General features: G+C 43.3%; 1 protein-coding gene across 3 annotated transcripts in view; it reads left to right on the top strand.

Annotated features, from left to right (window-relative positions):
- Positions 1 to 25,981, top strand: part of LOC131666044 (rap1 GTPase-activating protein 1-like) — a 134,074-nt gene that overhangs the window by 89,607 nt on the left and 18,486 nt on the right. For 2 of the 3 annotated variants that reach the window (XM_058938377.1, XM_058938378.1), the window contains 2 exons: positions 4,232 to 4,331; positions 5,174 to 5,266. In XM_058938377.1, coding sequence (XP_058794360.1) covers positions 4,232 to 4,331; positions 5,174 to 5,266 — 193 coding nt within the window. Of the gene's footprint in view, positions 1 to 4,231; positions 4,332 to 5,173; positions 5,267 to 17,371; positions 17,599 to 25,981 lie in introns of those variants that run through there. The other variant, XM_058938379.1, reaches the window with a different exon arrangement.

Raw genomic sequence — 25,981 nt, 5'->3', positions numbered from 1 at the left:
TTTTTTTCTTTCCTTGTTCCCTTAGTCGCACACATACTAAAAATAACCTTTGAGCATATCCACGCACACGTGCTCACACGCACACACTCACACTCGCAACTCGATCAATCTAGTTCACTTCTCGTTTTCTTTTTTTCAACACGCGAAAACTCCGAGGATAATTGATGGACCGAGTTTTTTCTTGACTTTCACCGACAGTCAAGACGATCCCATAGGAATCTTGTTTGCAGTTTCGCTAAAGAGACGACAATCGAGTGGTTTTCCCTACTTTAGTGTTTTACGAGAAATCACCAGTTCATTTATCATTCTGAAAATCACGGTTATGAATTTTATCGGCGTGAGAAAGAAAAAAAACGAACGAGTATCTCTGGCAATTGACGAAACTGTCGTAGTTTCCTTTTTTTCCAATTGATGATGTCTGAACAGTGCAAGATGAGAGAGAAAAAAAACTTGCCTCGGCAATTAGTAATATCCGCGTTAGTTGAAAACGTTGTTCCGAGTCTCGTTCACACGAATTTTCTCCGCCTTTTTTTCTTGAAACGCTCCTTTTCACAAAAAAAAAATACATCGTACGATTATAAACCGTTAACAATGAGTCGATACGCAATGAAAAAAAAAAATCCATGCGCATGCTCGATCCGCGCCGCAAACTATCACTAAATCTGCCGACACAAAATTTTTCGTAAAAATGCACACGTTAAAAACAGGTTTTCCGATTAGAATAATACGCGGGTTTGTTAATAGGCGCGAATTCATAACTAATCCTTTGAATTATATCGCGAGGCGCATCTGTTTTCGCGCGCGCTCGTTAAATTGGACAGTTTTGAAAATCCGGTTGCTCGCCGCGGGCATCGAGGTCATTTTTTTTGTTTGCCCGATGATTTATGGGGGCGCGCATACACAGAGAGCTCTCAATGTGTTCTTTCTTTTGTTGGCAGCGCGAGTACGCGCAAATGCGATTGATATTGCCGGTGCACACGATCATTGTGGCGAGTTAATGTTTTTTTTTTGACTCTCTCTCTCTTTTTGTTGTTGTTATTATTCGAGTGGCGATTATTAACGATTCTGATTTATAATGGCGCACAGAAGGTATACATGGCTCGAGTGTTTTCGACATGTATGCGCGGCGCAAAACGTTTATCCGCTTGGAAATTTACCCCTTTTGTTTTCTTTAATTTGGCTGCACTTTGGAGTGAGTTTGTGTTTGATTGTTTAGTTTTTTGATTTGATATTCTATCAACTAGATTTTTGACGTCAAAAATACGTAGCTTCTGATCAGGCTTATAATTTAACTAGAGTCTCCGCCATAAAGATTTTATAAACTAGTGATTTCCAGCGCAATAGATGCACTCATCATTATTTCGCATTCACTTCAATGCACGAATATAGATCAAAACTTGGTGAAAATTGGTGAAAACGAAAATTCGAAAATTCAGTATACATTAAATGTTCCCATGATTTGATATGAGATATAATTGATGATATTAAAAAGTTAGGAAAATGCGATAAAAAAAATTATATTTAACTATAATCATATCCTTCACGATGTAAAAACATACTTCGATACAGACGTACATGATTCTAACGACTGCATTTTCAAAAAACTTTTCCGGTATTTGACGCAACTGAATGATGCTGAAATTACTGTACAATATTTTATCGTGATAATCTATAGATTTAGATCTTTTATTGTCTACTTTATTTATTCGAAACTAAACTTTCACGTAAAGAAAAGTCCAATTAATATCTTTATCGAGGAATCAATTAGTTTTTATTCTTAGTTTATGATGATTAAACCAGCCATTTATATTTAATTATTGCTAAATTTACTATTACACTTTTTGAACATTTAATCATTTACGAAAATCTACAGTAATCTTTCATAAGGGTATACAACATACATGTACTATTACGTAACAGCTGATCACATAACTATCTTTTAGCCAATCAAATCACAAATAAACTTTGCCGAGTTCTCTTTTTTATAAGAAGAGAAGGATTTTCAATTTTTTTTTTAATTTTAACAAATAAATTTCATTTTCAGAATTTGCTTTTATTATGTCAATCAAATACTTAAAAGATTTCGTGCATTATTAAACTTTTTTTAAATACTAAAAACATTTAATTTTGTAATATTCAATTTGTTTGACTAAGACATATATGGTTAAGCTTATATTAGTTTTATGTCAATAATTTTGAAAGCAGCTTTAAGTAGATACCTGCAAAGGTGAAATGTATTACATTGTCTATCTTTTATTTTTAACATTAAATGATAAATTTCGTATGAGTTCATAAATAGTGAATTTTATGGCAGCTTGTTGGTATAATCTTTTTCCGGGAATAAATAAAATTTAATTTTTATTTCATTCATATAGCTTGAATAAAATATCAACAATTGACGTAAACAAACCCCTGAAATATATAATCTTCAAAAAAGAATGTATAATATTTCAGTTTCATTGTCATTACAGAAAAATATCTATGCGATTGTTTGCTTGCTAGTGAATATATTTGTAGAAATTTTCCAATATTCAAATCGAAAATGAGTTTCGTACCAGACAATTCCGTTATACGGGCGCACGCATGAAAGAATCGTAAAAAAAATGAAAAGTCAACACAATCGAATATTCATGTTGTTTTCATGCTATCCAAGTCGACCGAAATAAGTCTACGGCATGATCGCAATCTTATACACGGGCCGTCTCAAAAGTGTCAACGACGACCGCACGTGCCAACGGAAACTTTTCTTCTTCGGGGATCAAGTTAAAAAAGGAAAAAGAAAAGAATCATCGACATTCGAGAGAGATAATGGCTGTCTTTTTCCGGACGAAAGCAAATCGATCGATAAAAGTGAGGTGCTCCGACTAATAGATTAGACAGAGCCGAAGACGCGAACGCAGCTGGACGTCCGTGTGTCTGCAGATGCGTGACTATCGATGAGGAAAACGTTTCTTCTTTTCCTTTGTGTATCGGGGGTGGCAACCGCTTGAGGCGATTAGCACACCCGCCAAGCACGATTTTCCTAGAGAGATTAATGGAGGCCTTTTCAATCAGAGAGAACACCCATACTTGTGATTAATGTTGCTCGATTAATTAGCGCTTAAGTTGAGGACGATGCGTCCTACATTTCTCTGTTGCTTGCACTTGGCGATTGCAGCTTGTAATCTGTCTATGTAGAATAATATGATCTTGTTTCTTAAAAATGACACGTTATCTACTGAATAGTTAATTACTTATTATTACTATTACTTCATCGTCGTTCATTTAAAGTAAAATAAATATAAAAATACTTTTTTTTTCGTTATTTTACCAACATTATTGATGATTAAGTATTTATTACCACTAGACAGTGAACTCTGTTAATTTATCAAGAACATTGAAAACAAATAAAAAATTATAAATATTTCAATCGTAAAAGTGTTTTACTTCCAAAAAAAATCTCATTGTATTCATGCAAAGAGAAAAATACCAGAATGTTGAAAAGTCCATGTAATACTGTCCGTTTTTCAAAAAAACAAGCATTTATCGATGACCGCAGATCCCCCTCAAATCGCCATAGGCATGTACATATATAAATGCGTTTCCTATACACTAGTATAAAAGTCTATTTCATACGGGCATTTGCAACATACAATACAAAAACCAATATAACAGAGTCACCCTCTTGAAGACGAAAATCCTTTTAACGCGACACCTTGAGAGAGAGAGAGAGAGAGAGAGAGAAAACCACGGGCCATTAGTTGAAGAACCCGGGAGAGAAAAATCTCCCCATTATCCTTAAAGCATCTGCCGCACGCGACTGCATCGCAGCTTGCAGCTCTGCATCTTTAAAATCCTATATCGTTCCTCTTTTATTTATCGCGTCTCTTCAGAATGTCCTCCGCTCCAGGCTTGTTGAATAAGTAGTTATAGCCAATTAACTCGTTTAGAAGGCAAAGAACATTTGGAAGAAAGTTCAGATGGGACCATTGGTTATTACAGGATAAACAGATGCTCTTTTGTAAAAACCATAAACACGAAAGCGCAGGCACGATTTGGAAATTAATTAATTCAAATTTAACGGTCGAAGCTTTTGATTTACAATTCAATACGTTATATGCGCGCAGTGTACAAAATAATGAAATGACGTCCATCAAAGAAGCCATTTGCTTCCGCTGAAAAATTCATTAAAAGCTGAATACCCAATGAGCGACGTGGAAAATAAACTAAAAGCTGCGTCTGTGTGTTACAGGAGGCAACAGCTCGAGCAGTCTGTCTACTGCGAGGCGGACTCGACACGCAGGAGTCCAGGCGAGGATCGCCACGATGCCAGAGGCACGGACAAGCTCAAGGTGAGGCACCGCGCGCTCGAATAAAAGCCTGCGCCAATTAAGTAATTGCGCTTCGAGGACTATGCTCCTCCGCTCGACACAACCCTCCAGGCAAATTTCGATGCTGCTGTACGCTTCGTTAGACTCGTGGCTGCTGCCGCTTCTGCTGCTCCTGTCTATCTGGAACGCACACGCGAGATTCCATTTTTTTAGCTTTTTGACTCTACTTTTTTCAACAATGGAATTTCAGTTGTTTTGTTTGATGGATGGTTTCCTTTAGTATTCTTTAAGGATCGCCAATTTTTCTAAGAACTTTCGAAAGCAATCACATCGAATACTAATTCCAAACGTCTCGTCCTTAACAATGCAGTGTGCTAAATATTCATGGAAATTAGAACGACGTTAACATTTTCATAAACGCTTCTAGAGCACATCATCTTCCAAGGCTATCGAGCAAAGCTTGTAACGCTCGAAGTCACGATGTGGAAGAAAGAGAGAGAGTGAGAAAAAAAAAACGAGCGTTTAATTGGAAAGAAATTGCGCGCTGAAAGAGAAATAACCAGTTAATATTTAACGCGGCGCGCAAAGTAAGCGAATTTTTTAATTAAAAACAGCGCAAAGGCGCTACTTTTACGGCGTCCACGTTCGATTAAGCTTCACGCCAGAAAACGGAGGTTTGCGCGTAGTCAGAGTGTTTGATATTCGTTCGCTCGATTATTATCAACGGTTTCAATTGAATTTTTGCGATGCAGTTGCAATATCGATCGTTGCCTGTATGCGTACGCCGTTCACGGCCAATTAGATATGTAGACGAAACACACCGCCGTGAAAAAAAAAATCACCGTGAAACATGATGCTTACAGGGCCCGACGCAGGATCTGTTCGAGCTGCTCGAGCGGGTGCAGAGTTCGCGGCTGGACGACCAACGCTGCGTGCTTCCTCCCTACTTTAGTCAGGTAAGGAAACCCCTTTTTTTTTTAACTATCACCTTGAAAAAAACGAAATTAGCCTAGTCACGCGCACGCGCCCACTTTCTTTAAGGGAAATTCACGTCCTTCTTCTTTCATTTTTACACTAGTCACGAGGAAATCGCTTCGGAATTATGATTAATGGTAAAAGCAAATTGAAGAAAGTGTGCACAACGAATCGTTCGAGTGCGCGATAAGAAAAGACGTTTTTATACGTGACAGCTGCGAATCTTTCTATACACATATTCATACAATAACTGTGACAGAAATATGGAACATTGGATCATTTGTGTGTGTGCGTGTGTGGGTCTTCGTGGTTTCGTTCGGAATTGAAGGAAACAAGACGATTCAACATTTCGTATTCAAAGCTTTCGTTTCGTTTTTGTGTATGAAAATTAAATTTTTAGCGTTACTTCTTCCAGTATATTTGGTTTTCTATTCATACCGAGCTCCGTCTCATTCAAATGTTAAAAAGCTTACCAGATGCGAAAATTCTTCGTACCTCATTTCTCTTTTCAATCGAATTACAGCCTTTTCATGTATATAAATCCAGATTAAATTGTTGTATGACCGACGATTAACTTCCAGGAAATAAATTGAAAAACTGAAAATGACTCGACCAGCTAAGTATATATATAGCATTGCTCTAATTTCTCAATTTATTTGGGCCATCATATCTACAATCAATATCTCCCCACAGTATTTTTATCCCAATTTATTGTCGTACATATCACACATCGGAAATATCCTTCTTCGAAAGAAAAATCTATGACCTACCTTCCACGTAAATAGAATAAAACCATCGTTGATTTTCCTTAAAAACGAGTAGACTACGTGTAACATTCTTGATGTCGTCTTCCTGTCCGCAATATCCGGATGTTCGCGCAGGGAGGAGGGAGGGTGACAGGAAGAGAAGCAAAAGCGCTGGCCGCTCTTTTATGCGTGTCGAGGACTCGCGTTATACCGAAATGAACGGTATTAGCGTTGGTGTCGCTACTCGAGACTGAAAAGTAAACGAAGAACAAAATGTGAAAGAGTCAGTTGACGAGAGTGCGCGCGCGTGCCGCCGGATAATTCAATTAGAGAAAAAGCCAGAGTGAGCTTGTATTTTTTCCCCGTCGACCAGGGGGTTAGCGGTGATGGGGTTGGCTGAAAAATGACGCTAACAGCGGGCTTATTTACGACCAAAGGCGGGCTAAATTATTTTTAATGTGTCATTTCGGCGACGATTTGTTACCTTTCTTGAGCGATCGTCATGCGGCTGACAAGTCGTGACTTGTGATACTTGTCAACAACAAAATTGTTCGATAATGTCGGTAAAGGCTTACTAATGCACGTTGCTATAAATCCACATAATTGAATTTCACATTTACTTTTGGAAGTAAACAAATTATATCATAGCAGTATAGTCTCTCAAAATAATGAAAATGTGGCAAATAACTAGCACAAACTGAAACCAAGAATCGATCTCCGAATCAAATTGCACAACGTCATTGTAGTCGCGTTTTGTCTCCCTTTTATCGATTTATCGTTGTGATCGTGATAATGACCAATGAGGCACGACTTCTAAACGTTCAACAATTCGGAGATCGATGAGCCTGATTTTTCACGCGCTCGGAAATGTTCACCCCTCGCGTGCAAGTTCGTACTTTTCCCTGGAAAAAAATGAAGTGTGACCAAACAAAAAAGAAGGAATTTCGGATTATTGCATTGTTCACCCGCGTGATACCCTTGAATGAAAAATCGTTGCGCGTCTCGCGGATTTTCGACGCTGCCTTGATACTTTCGGATTACACGAGGATCAGAGATTTGATTTTTCCCGTTCGTCGTTATTTGAAAAATGATTGGCGATGGATTATGAAATTGTAGTGCGGATATATTTCACTTAAAAAGAAATGGTGTTTTGAGATATTTTGAAAATACTATACGAGTGGTAGTTATACTTCGACATTTCAAGTCTTTTATTATTTTTACTTGACGATGGACGGATGATTTTCAATACATGTTATCCATATACGATACCGTTGGCAAAGAGCATGAAACGTGCAATTATCATTTTATTTAGAATAAAAATTTGACGATGTTAATTAACTTGCCTTATCCTTAAAATAATGACATCATTACCCTCGAGAAACAATCGCAACAATAACTGCCATGACAATGCGCATCCAGTATAAATAAAAATCGATAATCAAAGAAACTCGTGCCTCCCTCAGCCTCACTGATACTGAAGAGCATACAGATATACACATCTCAAGAAAGTATATCCCGTTAAATAAAGAAACGGTGATCCTTCCTTTCACAAGCATCGTCATCGCAAATCGCAACGCATCCATCCGTGGCAAATCATCATGATCTCTCGTGCTATGTCACGCTAGAGCAAATCCACTCACTCTCTCGAGCGAAGTTCATCGATTAGGGTGGGCTACGCGATGAGTCGCCGAGAAAAAAAAAGATTAAAAAAAAACGTTTTTTCCCCTCCATATCATTGTCGCGTGCTGTTCCAATCGAACAATTAGTGAAGGGGAGTCGAGGTGAAAGTCTAATTGCCGATACAGCGGATCCTATCTGGCTCTGTCGCGCGGAATATGTAAACATTATGAATGTGCAAGGATTAGCGATACGAATCTCGACGAGGCATCCATCTAAACGGTTAAACGCGCGCGTGTATAACTACTTCTCTCGTCGAGCAGAAGGACGCGGGGGTAAAGAAGAGAATTCGGATCGGCGCCGTGGCAGCTCATTTGGCGCGAAGCCGCATTAGAAAACAATAAATACGCGCAAGTATAAATCTAAATTTTCATTAAAATATCCGCTTGGAATAAAGAACAATCAAGAGATCGACTTCTCGCCGCGAGATATGATAAATCATCGCCCCGAGGCGGCGGCAGCAGGCAGAACGAATTTCAATTTCAGCTCTCTCGCGCCGACGTGATAAATATTTCCCGATCGGGCAATCCGAGTCAAGGCAAGTGGTAATCAGAGCGCTGGCCGCACACTCCCTATATACGCGTTTATGTTAATACACATACTCGCACGCGAGAGCCAAAGATATGCACGCGCGTATTAATTCGGCCTTTCGAATTCCGATGCGACGAGCGTGAAAAAAGAAACGCGCGAAGCGCACCTTGAAACAACGCTAACGGGGCTAGCTTACGCCCGTGCATGCGGACGTAAGCTAGCCATCCTCCGAATTTCATAATTATCTTGCAAATACTGACTTCGCTCCGCGTGATCTTTATCAGTATTATTTGGCAATCGATATTCAAAACATGAGAAACTACCAGCGCTATGCGGAACAATCTTTTGGACTCGAGCTAAACGATTACGTTTCTATCAGAATTCATCATCCTTCAAGTACCATCTTGATGTTGGATATTGACTTGGCAGCAATAAGCTTTTTTTGTAGTACATTTCCGAGTAACAAATATATAGATACCCGGATTGTACGCTATATAAATTTAGATAATATGAATTGTAAATACCACTACAAAAAATAATCATTTGTATATAAAACCTCTACAATACTACAATACACAGTAACCGAGAGACTCCAAATAAATATACGTATTCCATCGTCAAACTACATTACTCTTCTGAAGTATCTAAACTATTGTGCCACTGTCCTTGTATGCTGCTGAGTTTGCTCGTCTTCAGTTTCCGGACAGTCTACGAGCTTTGCATAATGCTCAATCGGATTATATACCCGATTTGCGTACCTCGTGGATTCTTTTTCTGCGTGTTTATTTCATTTTGTATTCACAGAGGCGGTGTTTGGTTTTGGAATCAAGCCAAAAATTCGCAGGGCTTCGTGGGCGGGTGGTTTCTCTCTTAGTCAATTAGGCAAATTGAGTAGGAAATTCAGTTTAGCTGTTAGTTCTATAGGGTTCATTACTTTGATACAAGCTATGCATATAAAAATATCAATAAATTTTTTCTGTATGATCGCGAGAGTGGCTTATAATAAATAGTGTCTTTTTAAAAATAAATGATTTTTGTTTAAATACATAGAGAACTTTTAATATATTCACCGAATTAAAAATATGCGGTATTGAATACATCAATTAACATGGTATTTCCCTCATTACGGCAGTTCTAGTGTACGATGAAAATATTATTTACATGATATAGCTGAAAATTTGTAATTCCTATCATTTTGTCTTTGCGCTGAACATCATTAAATCGTTTAACTTCGTAAACTTTACATACGCAAAATATAATCGACGTTAAACATACCACAAAACATCGATAAATTTGGCCCAATATAAAATAGACATGATAACGAATAATGCCGTCACTCTTCGCACAAGTAATTGCATTAGTCAGACGGCAAAAGAGCAAACAAAAAGATTGAGTATAGTAAAAGTGAGGAAGTCGCCGCTCATGTACACGTTTTTGCCGCGAGAATAAGCAGAAGACGCCGGATATGCACCGCCAAATACATATGTACCATTTGAATTTTCTTCCCACTCCGTGTCTCTTTTCATAAACGTCAACAGCTGTGTCAGTTCAAAAAAAACTCCCGTTGTATGTTTCGCCAGCTCAAAACGAAGATGAGCGGGTTGCCTGCCATGTGGCCGGCACGTGCTTATATTGAGATTCTCTTTCTCTTATCTGTTATCCAGTGAAAGTTCAACTTTCACCCTCGGCTTTTTGTTGCGTTCAGCTGTTGCACAGATCGATCATTGGGTCATGGGGGATGAAAAATAAACTACGTTATCCTACTGGGGAAAGTGAGTCGGTATGGTAGTGATACAGTTATATGCGGTCGGTAAATGAAATGTGACTTCAGTCGGTAATTTAACGGCAGCGAGTAAAGCGACGTTCCTACTTCACCGATAAAAGATAGTCGATTATTATCCAAAATGATTATTATTTAAGCCGATGGTAATTTATATATTTAATAAAATGCTCGTTGACATTTTTCACTGGATACTGTAGTGTATACCAAACTAACTATGAAGAATATTTTACGAATGCTGTACTTTTTTGTCGCAAAATGATTTTACATACAACAATGAGCGTAGCGGGCTCGCTCAAGAATATTATGCATAAACAACAGTCGATGTAACATTCGTTAATATTAAGACAATTATGTTATTATTCTTATTCACTACAGTACATGACCATTCGTTTGACTTTAACTTCTATTTATTAAATTGGTAATACTTCAAGCGTCGAAGTGGTCATAACTGCTGATGGATGATTTTTCCTCATTTCGGTGGTTCTAATAACTTTATTTCAATTTAGTTTTTTTTTATTGATAAATGTTTTCTAACGAAAACCAAAAATGTATTGCCACCGTTAATTAGTTATTTAGTCTCGATACTTTCCCTCTCTACTTGGTCACATTGCAGAATTGTCAAGCAAACACAATCGCGAAATGAAATAAAGAAAAAAAAATTGAACCCACTCAAGTAACCATTACTCACCACCAGCGACCAAACGACAATTCCCTCAGAAACGTCTGTTACACTGACAAGAATACCTCTCCACTTCCTATTCGAATAAAAGGATCGTTCAACCCGTATCGTGGCAAAAAAACAAAGAAAAAAAGGGACAGAAAAGGCGCAAGAAAAAGCATAGCTGCAGATAAAACAAAAGCGCCCACGATTCTGTCGTTGCTTTCCAACTGTCATCGTCGTAATGTCCGGAGCACGACGAACGGCTCCAAATGACAAATGAACTCGCCGTACGGCGATGTTAGAAACCGCGTCTACACATAGACGTGGGCGCGTTTGCGCGTAGGTAGATCGCAATATGATATATAAATTGTCGCGCATCTCGTCGATAGCGACGCGGTCAGCACGTTCTGGTGCTGTGGGTTTCCGGCAGAACGCAAGGATGATTTTCGCGCGTACGCGCGAGCTATTTTCGTTGGCCGCGGTGCGCCGCGTCCTTACGTCACTTGATTTTCGCCAGAGATTAATTGCTATTTTCGGAACTGAATTTGCGCACGCGGGAATTGATGGCTTTGGAAACGACGGGCGCGCGAAGGATTATTCGTTTTGCATGTGCGCAATTCGGAAAAGTAGGTTTGCTTATTTTGATTGTCCGGATGGACAACAGATGAATATGTTTATCATTTCGTATATGCTTCTGTATACTGTATATATGGTATGTGTATAATAGTATGTGGGGTTTGGGTGAGTTTTTTCGTGCTTCGTTAATCGGTTTATCACCTCAATTTTCATTAATAAATAAAAAATATTTCTACTAGCATTAAATTCGTTGTCGATTCAGATTAGTTAGATTGCTTGAAATTTAAACTCATTTATTTTCTAGTTCTTAGAAGTATAAAAAAACCCCCTTTTTTTAATAAAAAACCAAATGAAAGCTTAAAAAAACTTAACGTAAATCTCAAGCAACGAAGAAATGAAAACACGTACATTGAAACTCCCACGCGAAAGCGATAAAACGCCGACATCATCGCCTGCCCGCCCTCTGTATTACGGCCTGTAGGGAAAGAAAGGAAATTGCAGCAGCAGCAGCAGCAGCAGCAGCAACGACGAGCGATGCGGAGGACGGGCTAAGGTTAAGGGCAGGATGTGGCGCCGCGCTCCAGCAGCAACGGCTTGCCGCTCTTCCGCTCGCGACTCCTGCGATCGTTCCGCAAAAGCACACACACGCGCGCGCGCGCGTACATATGCGCAGCTCGCAAAAAGGTAGATTGGATCCTAATATATTCGCAGGGGTATTCGGTGATGAGAGTTGGCCGGAAGGATGTTGTGGATTGTTGTTTTTTTTTATTACTCATTTTTTTACGTTTGTGATCAATTACATTGTTGTGAGTCATCGTCGTCATTCCGTATTCTATCCCATGCTCATCGTCGTCACATGGAATTCCACGATAGCAAAATCTTTTGACTCCAAGTTTCAGATATTACTGAATCGTTCAATTCCGTAACGTGTATTGTTCAAAATGAACACGTACATATATATACGAGAAAAGAACTCCACGTTGGGCACGTCAAAAAATTCGCTCCACATTTCCACGCCATTGACGCACTAGCCGGAGGTAAAACGGAAGGGAAAAGAGAAAAATGTTGTCTGCGAAGAATTTAGAATAAAAAAAAAAGACAAGCAGACAGCGGGACAGTGCGCGCGCGTGCACGAACAATGTTCGGTCGAGGGGCGACGGAACCTCCGCCGGAGATTTTCCTACTCTGCCAGCGTGAGCAGCGCGGCGAACGAGCGAGATCTCGGATTTGGTACGGTCACGGCGCTGCGCGTAGCAAAGCGCGGGGCGTTTTCCCGCGAAGGATTGCCAAGGCACGTTTCTGCGCGCTCGGCTCTCTCTCTCTCTCTCTCCTCCGTGGCTCATGGATTTCCGCGAAAAAGCGCGGCAAAACGAAATAAAAAGAAGGAAAATGCTTTGTATCTCGCGCTTCATGTCCGTTATCCGCGAGCGCTGCGGCGCGGCGCGACGTACAAAAAAGCCGCATTCCCTCGCGTGCGCCTCGCACTTTTTCCGTTGGTTTTCCTCTCGACGCGCTCGCGGGCGCTCTAATGGGCAATGAATTACGCCGTCGAAGTGGCGCTCTCGCACGTAATTTTCGCCTCGGCGAGCGGAAGGGAGCGCGTTATGGGAGCGCGAGCGGCAAGGACGTATCGGCCGGCGTTGCAGTGCCCTGTATCGAAGGCATTAAAAGTCACCTCGCGTCTCGGCACAATATCAACCGAACAACTTGCAGCTCGCCGAGTGCCACCGCTGAAGGACTCGCTGCGAGCATTGATAAAGCCGTAGCCAATGGTTGCGCGATAAGTCGTAAAAGATAGAATTCAATGAGCGATACGGTGGCGTCTGTCGCACGTCGCGAGAGATAAGGCTGCATCGCGCACGCGACTTGAATTTCCGCTGCGTTCGTTTCTGCTCGCGAGAAAGTCTCGATCACTTTTGACGCGCGCGCGCCTGTGTGTGTGTGTGCGTGTCTGTGTAGGCGGAATGGTACTTTGCCGAGGTGTGGCGGTTAATGGGTGTTTGGCGTTGCGGCAATAAAAACAGATTAACACATTGTTTTGCTAGTTGAGCAGAAGAGAATTATAGTCACGATTGCTAGTCTAATTGCAGTTATAAATAGACGCGAGTAATATCGTGCAGGTCATTTGTTTAACTACTCTTGCAGTTCGTAATGTAAGAATTTTCCCAGACGTAATTGTCCAGGGGGAGACGGAGGTCGTTTCTCTCTTTCCAACACTACACCGATTCCAAATATTCGAAAATTTAACGAACAGAACATATCCGAGCTGCAGCATTTGAGTGACCAAAGTGTCCCGTATAATTGCGAGAACTGAAGCAGATCGAGTCACGTACGTGTGTAGCAAAGAAGGGATCGCTCTCAAAGCCCCGTAATCTTAATTCCGCAATCGTCCCGACGGGCTTATCTCGTTAAGCAGACAATACACCCACGCGCACTCGCGTGTACCGCGTTATGAAAACACTCACTCTCGAAAAGGCGCTCGAAGGGACCGTCATGCCGAAGAAGAAAAATCGACAAAGAAAACGAAGGACGTCGGCAGCCACACACAGACACGCATGCACGCGCGCGCGCGCGCGCGCGCACACACACATAAGCGAAATAAGTCGAGCAAGAAATGACATCCGCTTCCTCTCTTGTCTTTCTTCTCTTCTTTTATTTTCGCTCTCGTCGCGGCTATTGTCCTGCTTCTTGCGATATGGCTTTTTTTCTTCTCCTTTCTGCTCTCGTATATCACGATGTGGCTCTCCGTTGGTTATCTTCCGATTATATTGACGCGAGTTGGCTGATGCTGTTGCGGCTTCAATGCTGGATTTTGAAGATTAAAAAGCTAGTGGATTCCTTTGTTGGCGAGTTTCAAAAGAAACGTGGACTTGTTATGTTTAAATGGCGATTCGAGGTGAGGTTTTCATGTGTTCGGCGACTTTAAGTTTTTTTTTTTCATTTACTGGCTGCTAGGAATGGCCAGATGGCGATAGATGAATTGATGACACTGTAGCAGGGTAATGTTTCAAATTTGTTTTTCAACTTTCGTAATTCGCGATACTGCAAGTGTTCCACGTCGACGATTGTCACTCAACTAAAAATTAACGGTATTTTATTCTCGAAGCATTTGATCGTGAATTGCATTCGGTCGTTGAAAAAGAAAATATTTGAGTTTTTAGATATAAATCGTAATTTGTGCGTGATAAATTGATGATATTATAGTCACGTAATGTTTCAAATAAGTTATTCAGCTGAACAACTGTGATGATCGGCAATGTGGTATACCGAGACAAAATTATTCTTACAGTTAGTGAAACAGTGGCAAATTGAACCTATAAGTAAATAGTTTATTCTGCTAACTTAAAAATATAGTATCAGATACCATAAATAAGGTGTAGAAATTATTATAATTTTGAACTATTTTAACCTGACCAGATATATTATTTGTGTAGCAGTAATATTTGTTAACATATTAATTTCAAGAATATTAGAGTGGTATAATTTACCATACAATTTATTATCGCTTACTGTACTCATACGACTATGCTATGTAGTAAAATTGACCATCACATTTTTCCTTGAATTAACCTCGACTAATATACGCAAACCATTTCCGATGGTCACATTATTATAGTAAAAAGCACTTTTACTTGAAGCAAAATTAATCTTTTAATATTCAACAATTACCAGTTGAAAACTAATTCGGTCATTAGGGAAACTAATTATTTGAAAAGAAATTGAATTTCAATGTTTAAATTGGCTTTCTTGTCTTTTTACACCATGGATAGTTTTTAATTTTCCATTTGATTATCCGCTAGAAAATGCGTGGCCAATAAAGCAACAGTATAATAGACAAGAAATATTAAGTTACTTCAAGTTAAAAATGTTTTTTTGGTCAACGCTCTCGAATACTGAGCCGATATTTTCTTCTTTCGAGCGAAACTACCAACTGGTATGTCTCTCTCAATATTCACCAAACAGCACCGTCAAATACACTCGCCCATAAATAAAGAACGAACTATTCTAACAAAACACCCGCAGCCGTTTCTCTCTCGAACGACTTGTTCCGTTTCCGCTTTCGACCACCTGTTATAATTCTCACCCTCCAGTAGCACACACGTGGGTGCGCGTACTCGTGTACGTTGAAATGAGAAAATCGAATACTCGAAAGTAAAGCTTTTCCCAGGCTTCCTTGTGTTCCTTCTGTCAATTAGGCCGGAAAAGCATCTCGACTGTAGCTCGTGTTACACAAGCGCGCGTCCAACGGCTGCTGTTGCAGGTGCGACTTTTTGCCCCCCCTTAATTAACATTCGGCCACGCGCCGCAGAAGCTGCAGACGACGGCTCGGTGCATTTTCGCTCGCCGATCACTACAAGGCTTGGCCGTGTGGGTGGAAGGGCAAACATCTGGTTGACGAGTTAATAGCTGGCTTCGTCGCGGACGGGCTTTCAATTTGCTCCGAAGACCACGGTGATCGAATTCTCGGATTGTACGCGCTCGGCGAAAAGTCGCGAAACTGCCCTCGGTCGTGCGCATTCTGCGGACAATTTGGCGAAGTACGGGCGTGCGCGAGAGACAACGCTCTCCCGGGCGTTCTCGTCGTTCCGAAAAAGACGAAGAAAAGATTAAATAAAGAAGCGTATCCTCTTGCTCCAATATCGAATGCCGGCACGCACGCACGCACGCACGCACGCGGCCACTTAAAATTCTCACGGCAAAAGGAAGAAAAAAACGAGCGCGCGCGAGAGAGGGAGAGAAAACGAGCGAGGAGGATGCGTCTCTCTCTCTCTCTCTCTCTTTCAAATAAGCCCGTATGGCGCGCGCGGCAGCGTGGCGAGCAGCTGCCCTCGGTTCGTAAAAGACGCGCAGACAAACGCGCGTGGAATCGTCGCGCGAGCGTGGAATGAAATCCTTCGCGAACTGCGTGCGTGTGGGACGCGGCGACGCAGCCATCGGGCGGAGAAGTAAGCCAGACAAAGATCACCGCTGACGACGCCTCGCTCGCGAGCTTCCACGTCGGATATGCCAACGCGAAAGACGACCCTTTCTGTTTCTTCTTCTGCGCATTAGACGAAGAACCAAGCGTTAAGAGCGTGTAAAAATAAGCTCGGGACGGTGTGTCTCCTTCTTCTCGCATTGGCTCGCGAGTCATTTTCTACTACGCCAATTTCTTTCTTTCGGTCATCGGTTTTATTTTCGCCGAGCTATCTTATCGCGCGCTGATTATTATTTACCAGACGGGATATTCTAAAAGCAGGTTTGTACACATGTCACAGATTTCTGCACTGGACTCTGTTCTGTTATTCGTGCTAGAAACTGATATTCGATACATTCGTGTACGAATTGCCACTTGTATAAAATTTTTTGACAGAATAATGATTGACGTCCACGTCTTTTCCTTAGGATAAAAGAAAAGAAATATATATATATATATATATATATATATATATATATATAAATCACCTTGGGCGAAAATATTCACTGTGTGCGAGAGGTTTCCACTTGCGTGAACATCAATCTCGTTGACGTCCTTTTTTTCGGCGAGAAGAGGAAAAAAAAAACTCATTTTTATGAAAGTAGCGCCAGAAAACTTTCTAGCTAACAAGCAAAGTACAATGAAAAAAGAACAAGAAGTTTATTATCACTCAAGCATCAGATATATTAAAATTGATGATTGTCGCGCTGGACTACTTGAACGAACCAGTTCGCCGATCGTAAATTTTTGCGCTGTCTGACGCGTTTCAGAGATTGCAAAGTAGCTTTGAAAAAGACCGTTAGGATGGCATCTGCGAGCGCAAATAAATTGCGAGACTTACTCGCTGGGAATTCGCAAAACAGCGATCGGTCGTTGCACAACCGCCAGGCGCAGGCGACGAGCGGACAAATAATTTTTCGCGCGAACGAATTAAAAAATAAAAAACAATAAAAACCCGAATGAAAACAGAGCGTAGACGCCGAAGTGTGCAACGGTCGCGGTGAGCGTGTGCGGGGGCCAAAGCGTAATCTACTCCCTCCTCTCCCTACTCTTGACTCGCCGCGTCCCGAGCGCCGCGGTAACTTAGCTCTCGCCCACTCGGCGCTGCTGGCCTGCCTGCCTCTCGGCACTACTCTCGGCAGTCGCGCTCTCGCCTCGCCGCAGTGAGGGCACCGCGAGTTCCGTAATGTGCGCGCGTCGCGAGTGAAAGCGCTCCGACCGGTTTCTCGCGCGCATCCGTCAGTCGGTTCGCTCGCTCGGTCATGATGGGTGTGCTGAGGTGGAGGCACGACCTCAGATCCGAGGCCAGCCAGCAGCAGCAGCGCAGCGCCAACGCCGAGAGGAACTCGCACAACCATACCCTTCCCAAGCTGCTCTCGCAGGTACATATGCACACGCCTACCTTTCTAATTTGGCCTGGCGACTGCCCGAAAGAGGTGCGACTCGTGTGCGGCGACTCCAGCTTCGCTTGATAGAGCGACGAGAACTGGTCGCGCTTACGCAGTTCGGCTGACGGACGCGGACGGTCGTCGCGTGTACGTGCACCGCGCACCGACACTCGCTAGCCTTCGGTCTCCACGCCAAAATGCGCCGAAAGTTTGCCGAAGCGCGGTTGTTCTTCGTTTTAATTAGGCATTGGGTACTGGCAATGAGCGTTCGCGAGAAAGAGAGAGAGAGAGAGAGAGACTCGAAGCGCGGGATCGAGCGAACGAGTGAAGGCTGTTTATTATGTATCTGTCCTCCGACGTGATATGGACAAGCACCATTCGACGTCGATCGTTTATGGCGCGCGCGACACCAACCGTTACCGAGCAACGTGCCGCGCGGACTTCTCGGGGTGGGCAATTTGCAAGACCAATGGCGCAAGCTCGCGCGCGTTAATTAATTGGCCGATCGGCGACGAAGCGTAGTCGCGAGGACTTCGGCCGATTTGCCGTTGCCGAGCGCCGCAGACGCCGCTTGACCTCGGCTGTCACACGACCGTTATGCAGAGGCTCTCCGAGCTACTAGCTCGCTGCCTCTTCTCATGGCGGCTGCTCTAGAAAGCACGCTCGGCCTGCCGAGAGACGACTGGCCGATTTCTGGCGCGCGGAAACGCTCTTTGCCAATTAAACGCGCGCAAATGGAAAACAATGGCGAGCCGTGCGAGCGCACCGGATTGATATGCCGTGCGCGCCTGCGTTGCAGCCAGCGAAAGAGAGAGAGAGAGAGAGAGAGAGAGAGAGCCGACGGGCATTGCACGCTGCGTCCTCGACACCGGGAGTCGCTGCTCAACGACCAATTGACTGCTCGAGCGCGGGCGCCGGCAATCACTTGCGCGGCATGTTCTCCGCCGAGTGGCAGCTTTCGCGCGCGCGTACATCTGCGTTGTTGCACGGTACGGTGGCCTATCTTGAGCGGCCGCCCGAGGAGTTAACCGCGGCGTTGCGAAAGTCGATTAATTAAGAAACTAAACATTAGTCGCGAGTCGGGGAATCGCTCTCGCGAGCGCAACGATTATACAATTGGCACGGCACGTTTGGTGTTACAGTATTGTTCGCGCGCTCCGGCGAAATGGGGGGGGGGGGGGGGGGGAAGCGAAGAGTCGCTTGTTTATCAAATATGTAATGCGTCGACGGCATTGTTCGCGCGCGCGGTGTTTTCGCAAAAGAGAATAGCGCTGCGAATTGGCCGTCTCGTTTGGGAGACGACGCGCCGGAAAGGAGTGCCGCTAACGAGTGCCGCAAGCACGTGGGACACTCGGGCCAAAAAAGCATTACCCTCGTCGACGATCAACTCGAAGCTTTCGCCAAATCCAGGCTTGTCTTTCAATAGCGTATTCGCCCTCGACGGAATAAATCCATAAAATATCCGGCTTCTCGTCCCCGCCATCAAATTTGAATGGACACACTTGAATCGGAATATCGACTGACGTGAAAAAGAAAAATAGAGCGAGCCGACTTCATTGTGCCGTGTAGATACCACGAGCTATTCTTCAAACAAGGCGGCGATGAGAGAGGGTGGCGACCGCGTTTATCGCAATGGGGCGTCGAGTGGCTGCAGTATCACTCGAACGCGTGTCTTTTTTCATTCTCCTTTAGAGACAATCCCTTCTTCGTTCATTGCCTTTTCGACTTGTATCTGTACGCTATCGGGTTTTATTTAATATTTAGCGGGAATCCGCTGATTGGGCGTAAGCGAAATGGCTACGTGTCGTCGCGCGATTCCAGTTTCAAAGCTGCTTTCCGAAAAATCAAGGCGAAATATCGTAGCCAGCCGGAAAATCATTCATCTCCATATTCATTTAGAAAAAAAAAGTAAGAAAACAGGGAAAAGCCCCGTCTGCGCGGCCGAAGGCTGCGCGTCGCGCGAATCGAAAAGCATGATCAAGCGAGACTCGCTCGATTGAATATATATCTCCCAGGCGCGCTAACAATCGATCGATTCAAGGGCTCTAAACAGCCAGTCGCCGCAGGCAAAAAAAGAAGCACGTGCACGGGATGACGACGAGTTTCTTGATGAATCATCATCGAGCGACGATCGACTCGTTCGCGGCTTTTTTCTTCCATCGATTTTTTTCGATGTACATTCGTCGCGTATCCGCGAGTGTGAGTAGTCATTTTCTTTTCCACATCGCGGAGAGCGACAATTAACTTTGACAGTTCACCTAATCATTGGCTTTGGAAAAATATGATTTTTATATATACGTCTGTACAGCGGCGATGACGAACCGGCGTAACGATTTAACAACGCGTCGATCTATTCAAACGCGAATACGACATAACGTGTGCGTACGATAGAGTAAAAAAAACCTTGCGCGTAATTGCTAATCGGAAACAATAATTTGAAACGGGAGAGAGAGAGAGAGAGAGAGAGAGAGAGAGAGAGAAAAAAAAATGACCTCGGTGTGTTCTCTTCTGTATTGCGCGCGTGAGTACGCTACCAGTGTTGTAATGCGCTCCACCGTGAAAAATCGTTTTCTTTCATTTTTTTTTCTTCCGCTCGCGTTACACTTTACATTCCACTGGCGAGAAATGAAAACGTTTTATCAGCTTTTGAGAAGAGAAAAAACAGTCACCGTGGAGTGCAGCAGTGTCGGACAGCGCTTTTTTTCACTTCGAATGATATCTGAAAATGGAGTCTCGAAAATAGCAGCTGGATGTTTTCGTAGTATATCCGATTGAATTATTTTTACACAAAAAACCGCTACGGTGCGAATTGATATGCAAATGTCTCTACATTCTGCAAGCTCATAAATCTCGCAGAGATTGTAATGAGTTGTAATTTTCTGAATACTCATTCTCAGACAATACCGAAATATTCATGCCTACGACATTCCATCGCTCCTGCTTTTCATCGTCGAATATGACAATGACGACATTCTCTCTCGCAACAATTCCCATAGTATCAGCCGTAAATGCTAGAATTGTCAGACACTCGAAAACAGGAAAAAAAACCACAATATCACGGATGTCAAATAAGTTGGCATCCGTTGTTGGCCAGGTGCAATGGGCGGCTGCCGCGGTGTTGTTGGAGAGCCAGAAGCACGACCACCACCCACTTGCGATCGATCGCTTAGCCAGTATAATATAGGTCGTTTTGTCGTCGATTAGCCTGCGCAAGGGGCGCTTTCTCCTTTCTCGCACTCGGCCAAGTCTGATCTATTAGTTCACTTTGATTATTAGCTCACTTTGATGGATACTCATTGATTAGCTTTCATTATGCTATTATACATGAACGAATGCCTTGTATTAAATTTTTGCGCGCGTACACGAATTTCCTCTCGTCTATTGTGTAGCATCGTGCAGAATTTTCTATGCGCGATATAATTACTGGTACATGCACCCGCGATACAGCTTGTAATTTTCTTGGCGCAGCGAACGTTCATTAAATATGCTTGTCAGCGTGATTTGCCACGAATAAATAAAAAGGAACAGGAAAAATATATCCATTTATTGAAAGTTCTGAAAGGCGCTAGACGATAAAAGAAACTGCGATACTGCAACAATACCTTCTGAACAAAGTTAGAGAGAGAGAGTTACCGAAATAACAACAATAATAATAATAATAATAATATATCGTTACTGATCCGCGTTTCCCCAGCTCGCTATATAAAATTCAAATGACCAATAAATTATATAGGCGACTTTCTTGCTTTCCAAAACGGAAAGGCAACAAAAAAAAGAAAGTTGCACATGTACATGCGGTGACATCCGTAAGAGAACAGCAGTGACTCATTTACGCTCCTATGCGCTGAATGTCTAATTAACCACTGTACGCTTTTCCGGGCTACAATCGATCGATCGACTACTCACACGTCTGTGGGAATGCTACGGTACGAATGTTGCGCGCTAATGATAATAACATATCGAGGGCTTCGTTAACTGACCATTGATTTTTTCCTTCTTTTTCCTAGAAAGCCTGATATTAAAGAAACTGCTGGTTGCGAGTTTGGTCGATGCGAAATTGCGCAGGGTTTTGCGAACGGGCAAGATTAGCGTGTCGTAACAAAAACGGTCTCGCGAAAGAATGAGCGCACAAATCGTTCGTTGGGCCCATGGTGGCGCGAGCGAAAAAATTTGCCCACGAGAGAAAGAGAAACAGGGAACGATAAGTTTTCGCGTTCTCGAAATAAGTCAACCTTACGGGCCAGTCAGGTGACGGGCAAGCGATGGCAAGAGGAAAGAGAGCGAAATTTCTTGCTCCCTGTCGAATGTACCACTGATGCGGGCGCGCATGTGCGGCGCGGCTTTCTTTAAGCCTAACGAGAGGACGACGACGACGACGGCGACATTTTCTCTTGCGCTTAATTGGGTCGCGCGCGCGTGCGTTGGTTTTCCAATTGTGATAAATCGCTGGAGAGACGTCGAGGCGAGAGAGAGAGAGAGAGAGAGAGATCGACTCGCGAGAAAACGCGCGTCAACGTGACGCCCGTCGTCGCGAATCGAGAAAGCCTATTTCTATTCGTTTCTTCGAGTGGCCTGGCGAATTTCGAAGCCTGGCGCGGCGCAACGAAACGTCGTCTAATCGGCGCGGCGACTTTCACCGAAACTCGCGGCGAAAACAACGACCTACATCCGCGCGACGATCGCTCGCACACGCACGCGCGCATTCGCCAACGTGAAAAGGATCCTTGGAAAATCAAGCCCCCGATAAGTGCACTTTAACAAGCTTTTGCCATCGAGTCGTTTCACTTTGAGTCCTTGCGCTTGGCGACAAATAAATTAAAAAAAAAAAAAAAAAAAACAACAACAACAACATAGGAAAGCCAAAGAAAATCTGCCGGCCTTGTTTATTTCTCATTCATAGAGAGAAATCTCGTTATCTCGGGCAAGCCTTTTTTCTCTCCACTATTGAGAAAGAGAGATAAACGGGCACGCGATGTAGTAGGAAAGAGTGAGCTCGCGATATCAACGACGTTAGCCATCTGCCGATGTTATACTGTTACAACGATCGGACACACGCGTTTCTTCTTCCTGTGATATCACCTTGCAAAGCTCCGAACAGAGTGCTCTTGTTCGGCGAGACATATAGGTTAGCCGCCAGCTCCCTTTTGTCAGCGTTTGTGTTTGCGATAAGTAATCGTCTTGTTGGATATTTTGTAATCCACCGGAGAGAGAAAGAGAGAGAGAGAGAGAGCGAGAGAGAGAGAGAGAGAGAGAGAGAGAGAGAACGCCCGTGGAACAGCGATCGGTTTCATTCGGTGGCACGCGAGCGCTAGCGTTTTCGAGCTCGACACGATTGGCCAGTTAATCCGCCGCCAGAACCTCTAATAACTCATCAGACGGCGGCGCGCGACGTTGATCTTCGAGAGAGATCTCCATCCCGGTCGATCCATCTTGGGAGAAGTAGTTTCTCGCCCGTGCAACGTGGCCGTAAACGGAGAAATTACACGAAAGCCGGCCTTCTAATTGGCCTGTTTGTCGCGCTGACCTTTCCCTAATCAAGCTGCAGATAAAAAGAAAACAAACAAAAAAATGTCCGTCCGTCCCACTCTTTCGGTATATAGCTCGTTCGTTAAGCAATCGGGCAATCGTATCGGCGAAAGAGAGCAGGAGCTGCGCTATAAGCCGCTCGATTTCATTCGTGATGGCACACCTCTTTTCGGAAAAGAGAGGGGCAGGGGAGAGACAGACAATTCACGCGTATGCGTGGGCATATGGGCGCGTCACGATGACAATGGTTTCGCAACGTCGATGAATTATTCATCCCCCTTGCGATGTTGCTCGCTTTGACCATTAGCGGCGCCAAAAGGCGAGCGCTCGCGCGCAGCACTTGGATCGTAACCTCGCATCCTCCCTTTCGCGTATAGGGTATGCGTCGTCGAAAGCAGCGTCCGAACTGACCGTCCGGGACAACGAACGTGCGTCTACCGGACACTTGTTTTGTCGACATGCCGCAGGTAAGGCCGCATTTCCACTGCGTACCGCGGCTCCCTATGGCTAACGTGAGTGACAAGATAATTTCCCAGCAAACTTCATCATTAATTCCAGCGGGTAGCGCACGTGCACGATTTATAATTTAAATTTAACGGACGCGTGCAGCTTGCGCGCGTGCCGCGTACCCCGGAAAAATCGATCTGAAAACCACGCGAACAACAAACCTTCTCTCTCTCTCTCTCTCTCAGGCCGTGAAAAGACATTGTTTTCCTGCTGCAAGCTCGTAAAACTGAAAATATTTTGTGCGCGCGTGCGCGCGCGCGCGCGAGGGACGACGAACGAGAGCTGCAGGGTAATCCTGGTATTTCTGGATTAGCGTCAAGAGAGAAGGGGCAAAATGAAATACGAAAAGTCGAGCGCGGCAAAGACGAAGCATCAAGATTAATGGCCCGCGTGCGCGCACTTTTATAGTCTAAAGATAGCACAACAGGAGAAAAAAAGAAGGAGAAACTCATACCTTTGCGAAGATTTACTCCGTCGAGGGTGCAAGTGCAGGTGTATGCCACTCGCGCGAAAAATGCATTCGACGTCTTGCCGTTCATTAAGAAAAAACAAATGGTTTTGTTCGTTAACTGTTACTTGACTGCGGTCTCATCGTGAGAAAAACGCCCGTGCAGGAATACACGTATTTTTGGGCTTAAGCACGATTCCCGCGTAGCTCCGTGTGTCCCGTCGCGCGCGCGCGTTTGTGTGTGCGCTTAGACACATTTTTATCGCGCGCGAGCATCGGATAGGTTTTCCCAGGGAAAAAAAAAGAAAAAAAGGGAAAAAGACAAGAGTGCAGGAGATAATTTTTCCTCTTGATTGTTCTTCGGGGAAATCTCTTGGATTCGATTTGCTGATAAGATTTTTTGGGGCTCCGGCACAGACGTCCAATCTCTCAGGAGTGCGCCTCTTATATTTCCGAAATGCATCCTTTGCAATCTAGTCTAAGAAATGTTATTTAATTTAAGCAACAGTTGTGTGATAATTTATACAACAGCTGTTCTATAACTGTTCTCGTGCACCTACTTCGCGTCGACCTTGTAGCACACGGCCAGAACATCGTGTGTAGCTTCTCCAGGCAACCGATTTGTAAATCAATATACTTGTAAAAACGAAATAGCATTTTATTCACCGCGCGAAAAAGCCTTCTGTTCCACACCTTATGTACGTAGCGAGTAGAGGAAAAATAATAACGATACTCAGGCTACGGAGAGGAGAGTACATAACAATTAAACCCTATTAGATCCCAAAAGCAGTTAAAATTTTTCCGGAGCGTTCTGCCGTCCGAGCACAGATTTTCCCGGTAATCGCACGAGTGTGCTTGCGTTGTAACAGTACTTGAGAGAGAGAGAGAGAGAGAGAGAGAGAGAGAGAGAGAGAGAGAACGCGCACCGCGTAAAAGTCAAGGGGAATTCTCGAGGTTTTTTTCTCTCCTTTTCCTTGCTACCGCTGCTGCTTCTTCTTTGTGCAACCAGCCGAGTTACAAAGCCAAGTGCTTCGTCGCTTGCTCGAGATATTCCTCATCATGGCCGTGAGCGCCACGCGAATTCTTTTTCTTTCTTTCTTTCTTTTTGTCTTTCTTTCTTTTTCGCTTTTTTCGTTGTTGACTGCATTATTCGTATGCGTCAAAGCGAACGTTTTTACCTTACTGGTATTTTTTATTTTTTTTTTCACGGAAGAGGGTTGTTGCTTTTTTTAAAGACGTGCGACTGGAATGAAAGATGTCGTTTTGAATCATGTTTCGCTTTATTTGTTACATAGAAGTAGTTACGGGACTTTCGTTGAATTAATAGAATTAGACATTTTCTTTGAGAAAGGAATGGAAGAAAGATGCATCAATAATTAACGTGTCAATATTTCTGTTAACTATGCAAATTTTTAATTATTCATAGCATATATAAGTCGATGTAACTTTAAATTAAATTTCTCAAGCATGATATGAAAAATTCTTGCCGTCGTCCGTTCAACCATAAAAAGTGAAAGCTTATCGTGTTAATAATTTTTAAGAGAAAAACTCAACGTACCCATTCGCCACCATCTATCACTTTTACTGAGATCAAGAACACCCCCCCTCCCTTCGAAAATACAAGGAGATCAAAGCACCTAACGACAAAGCCGACCAAATGAAAAAAAAAGCAAAGAAAAAAAGGAGTCTCCGTTCATTATAAAACATCGCTCTGAAAGCTAAGAAGCAGAAGAGAAGAAAAAAACGTCTTGCGTAGAGTAACGAGAGAGCAAGCGTCGTGCACCCGGCTAATTGCCAAAGCACGGAGGGATAAAGCAGTGCACGTTGCAAGTGAGCACAAGGGGGTTAGTCACCACCAATGCGCGCGCAACGGCCACTGTAATAATTAGCTGTGAT

Source organism: Phymastichus coffea, unplaced genomic scaffold (genome assembly GCF_024137745.1).
Source record: "Phymastichus coffea isolate CEN01 unplaced genomic scaffold, Cenicafe_Pcof_1.1 PCOF00056, whole genome shotgun sequence".
In the NCBI taxonomy this organism is placed as follows: Eukaryota; Metazoa; Arthropoda; class Insecta; order Hymenoptera; family Eulophidae; genus Phymastichus; species Phymastichus coffea.
The sequence above is the reverse complement of the archived record's forward strand: the minus strand, read 5'-3'. Positions and strand labels throughout refer to the sequence as shown.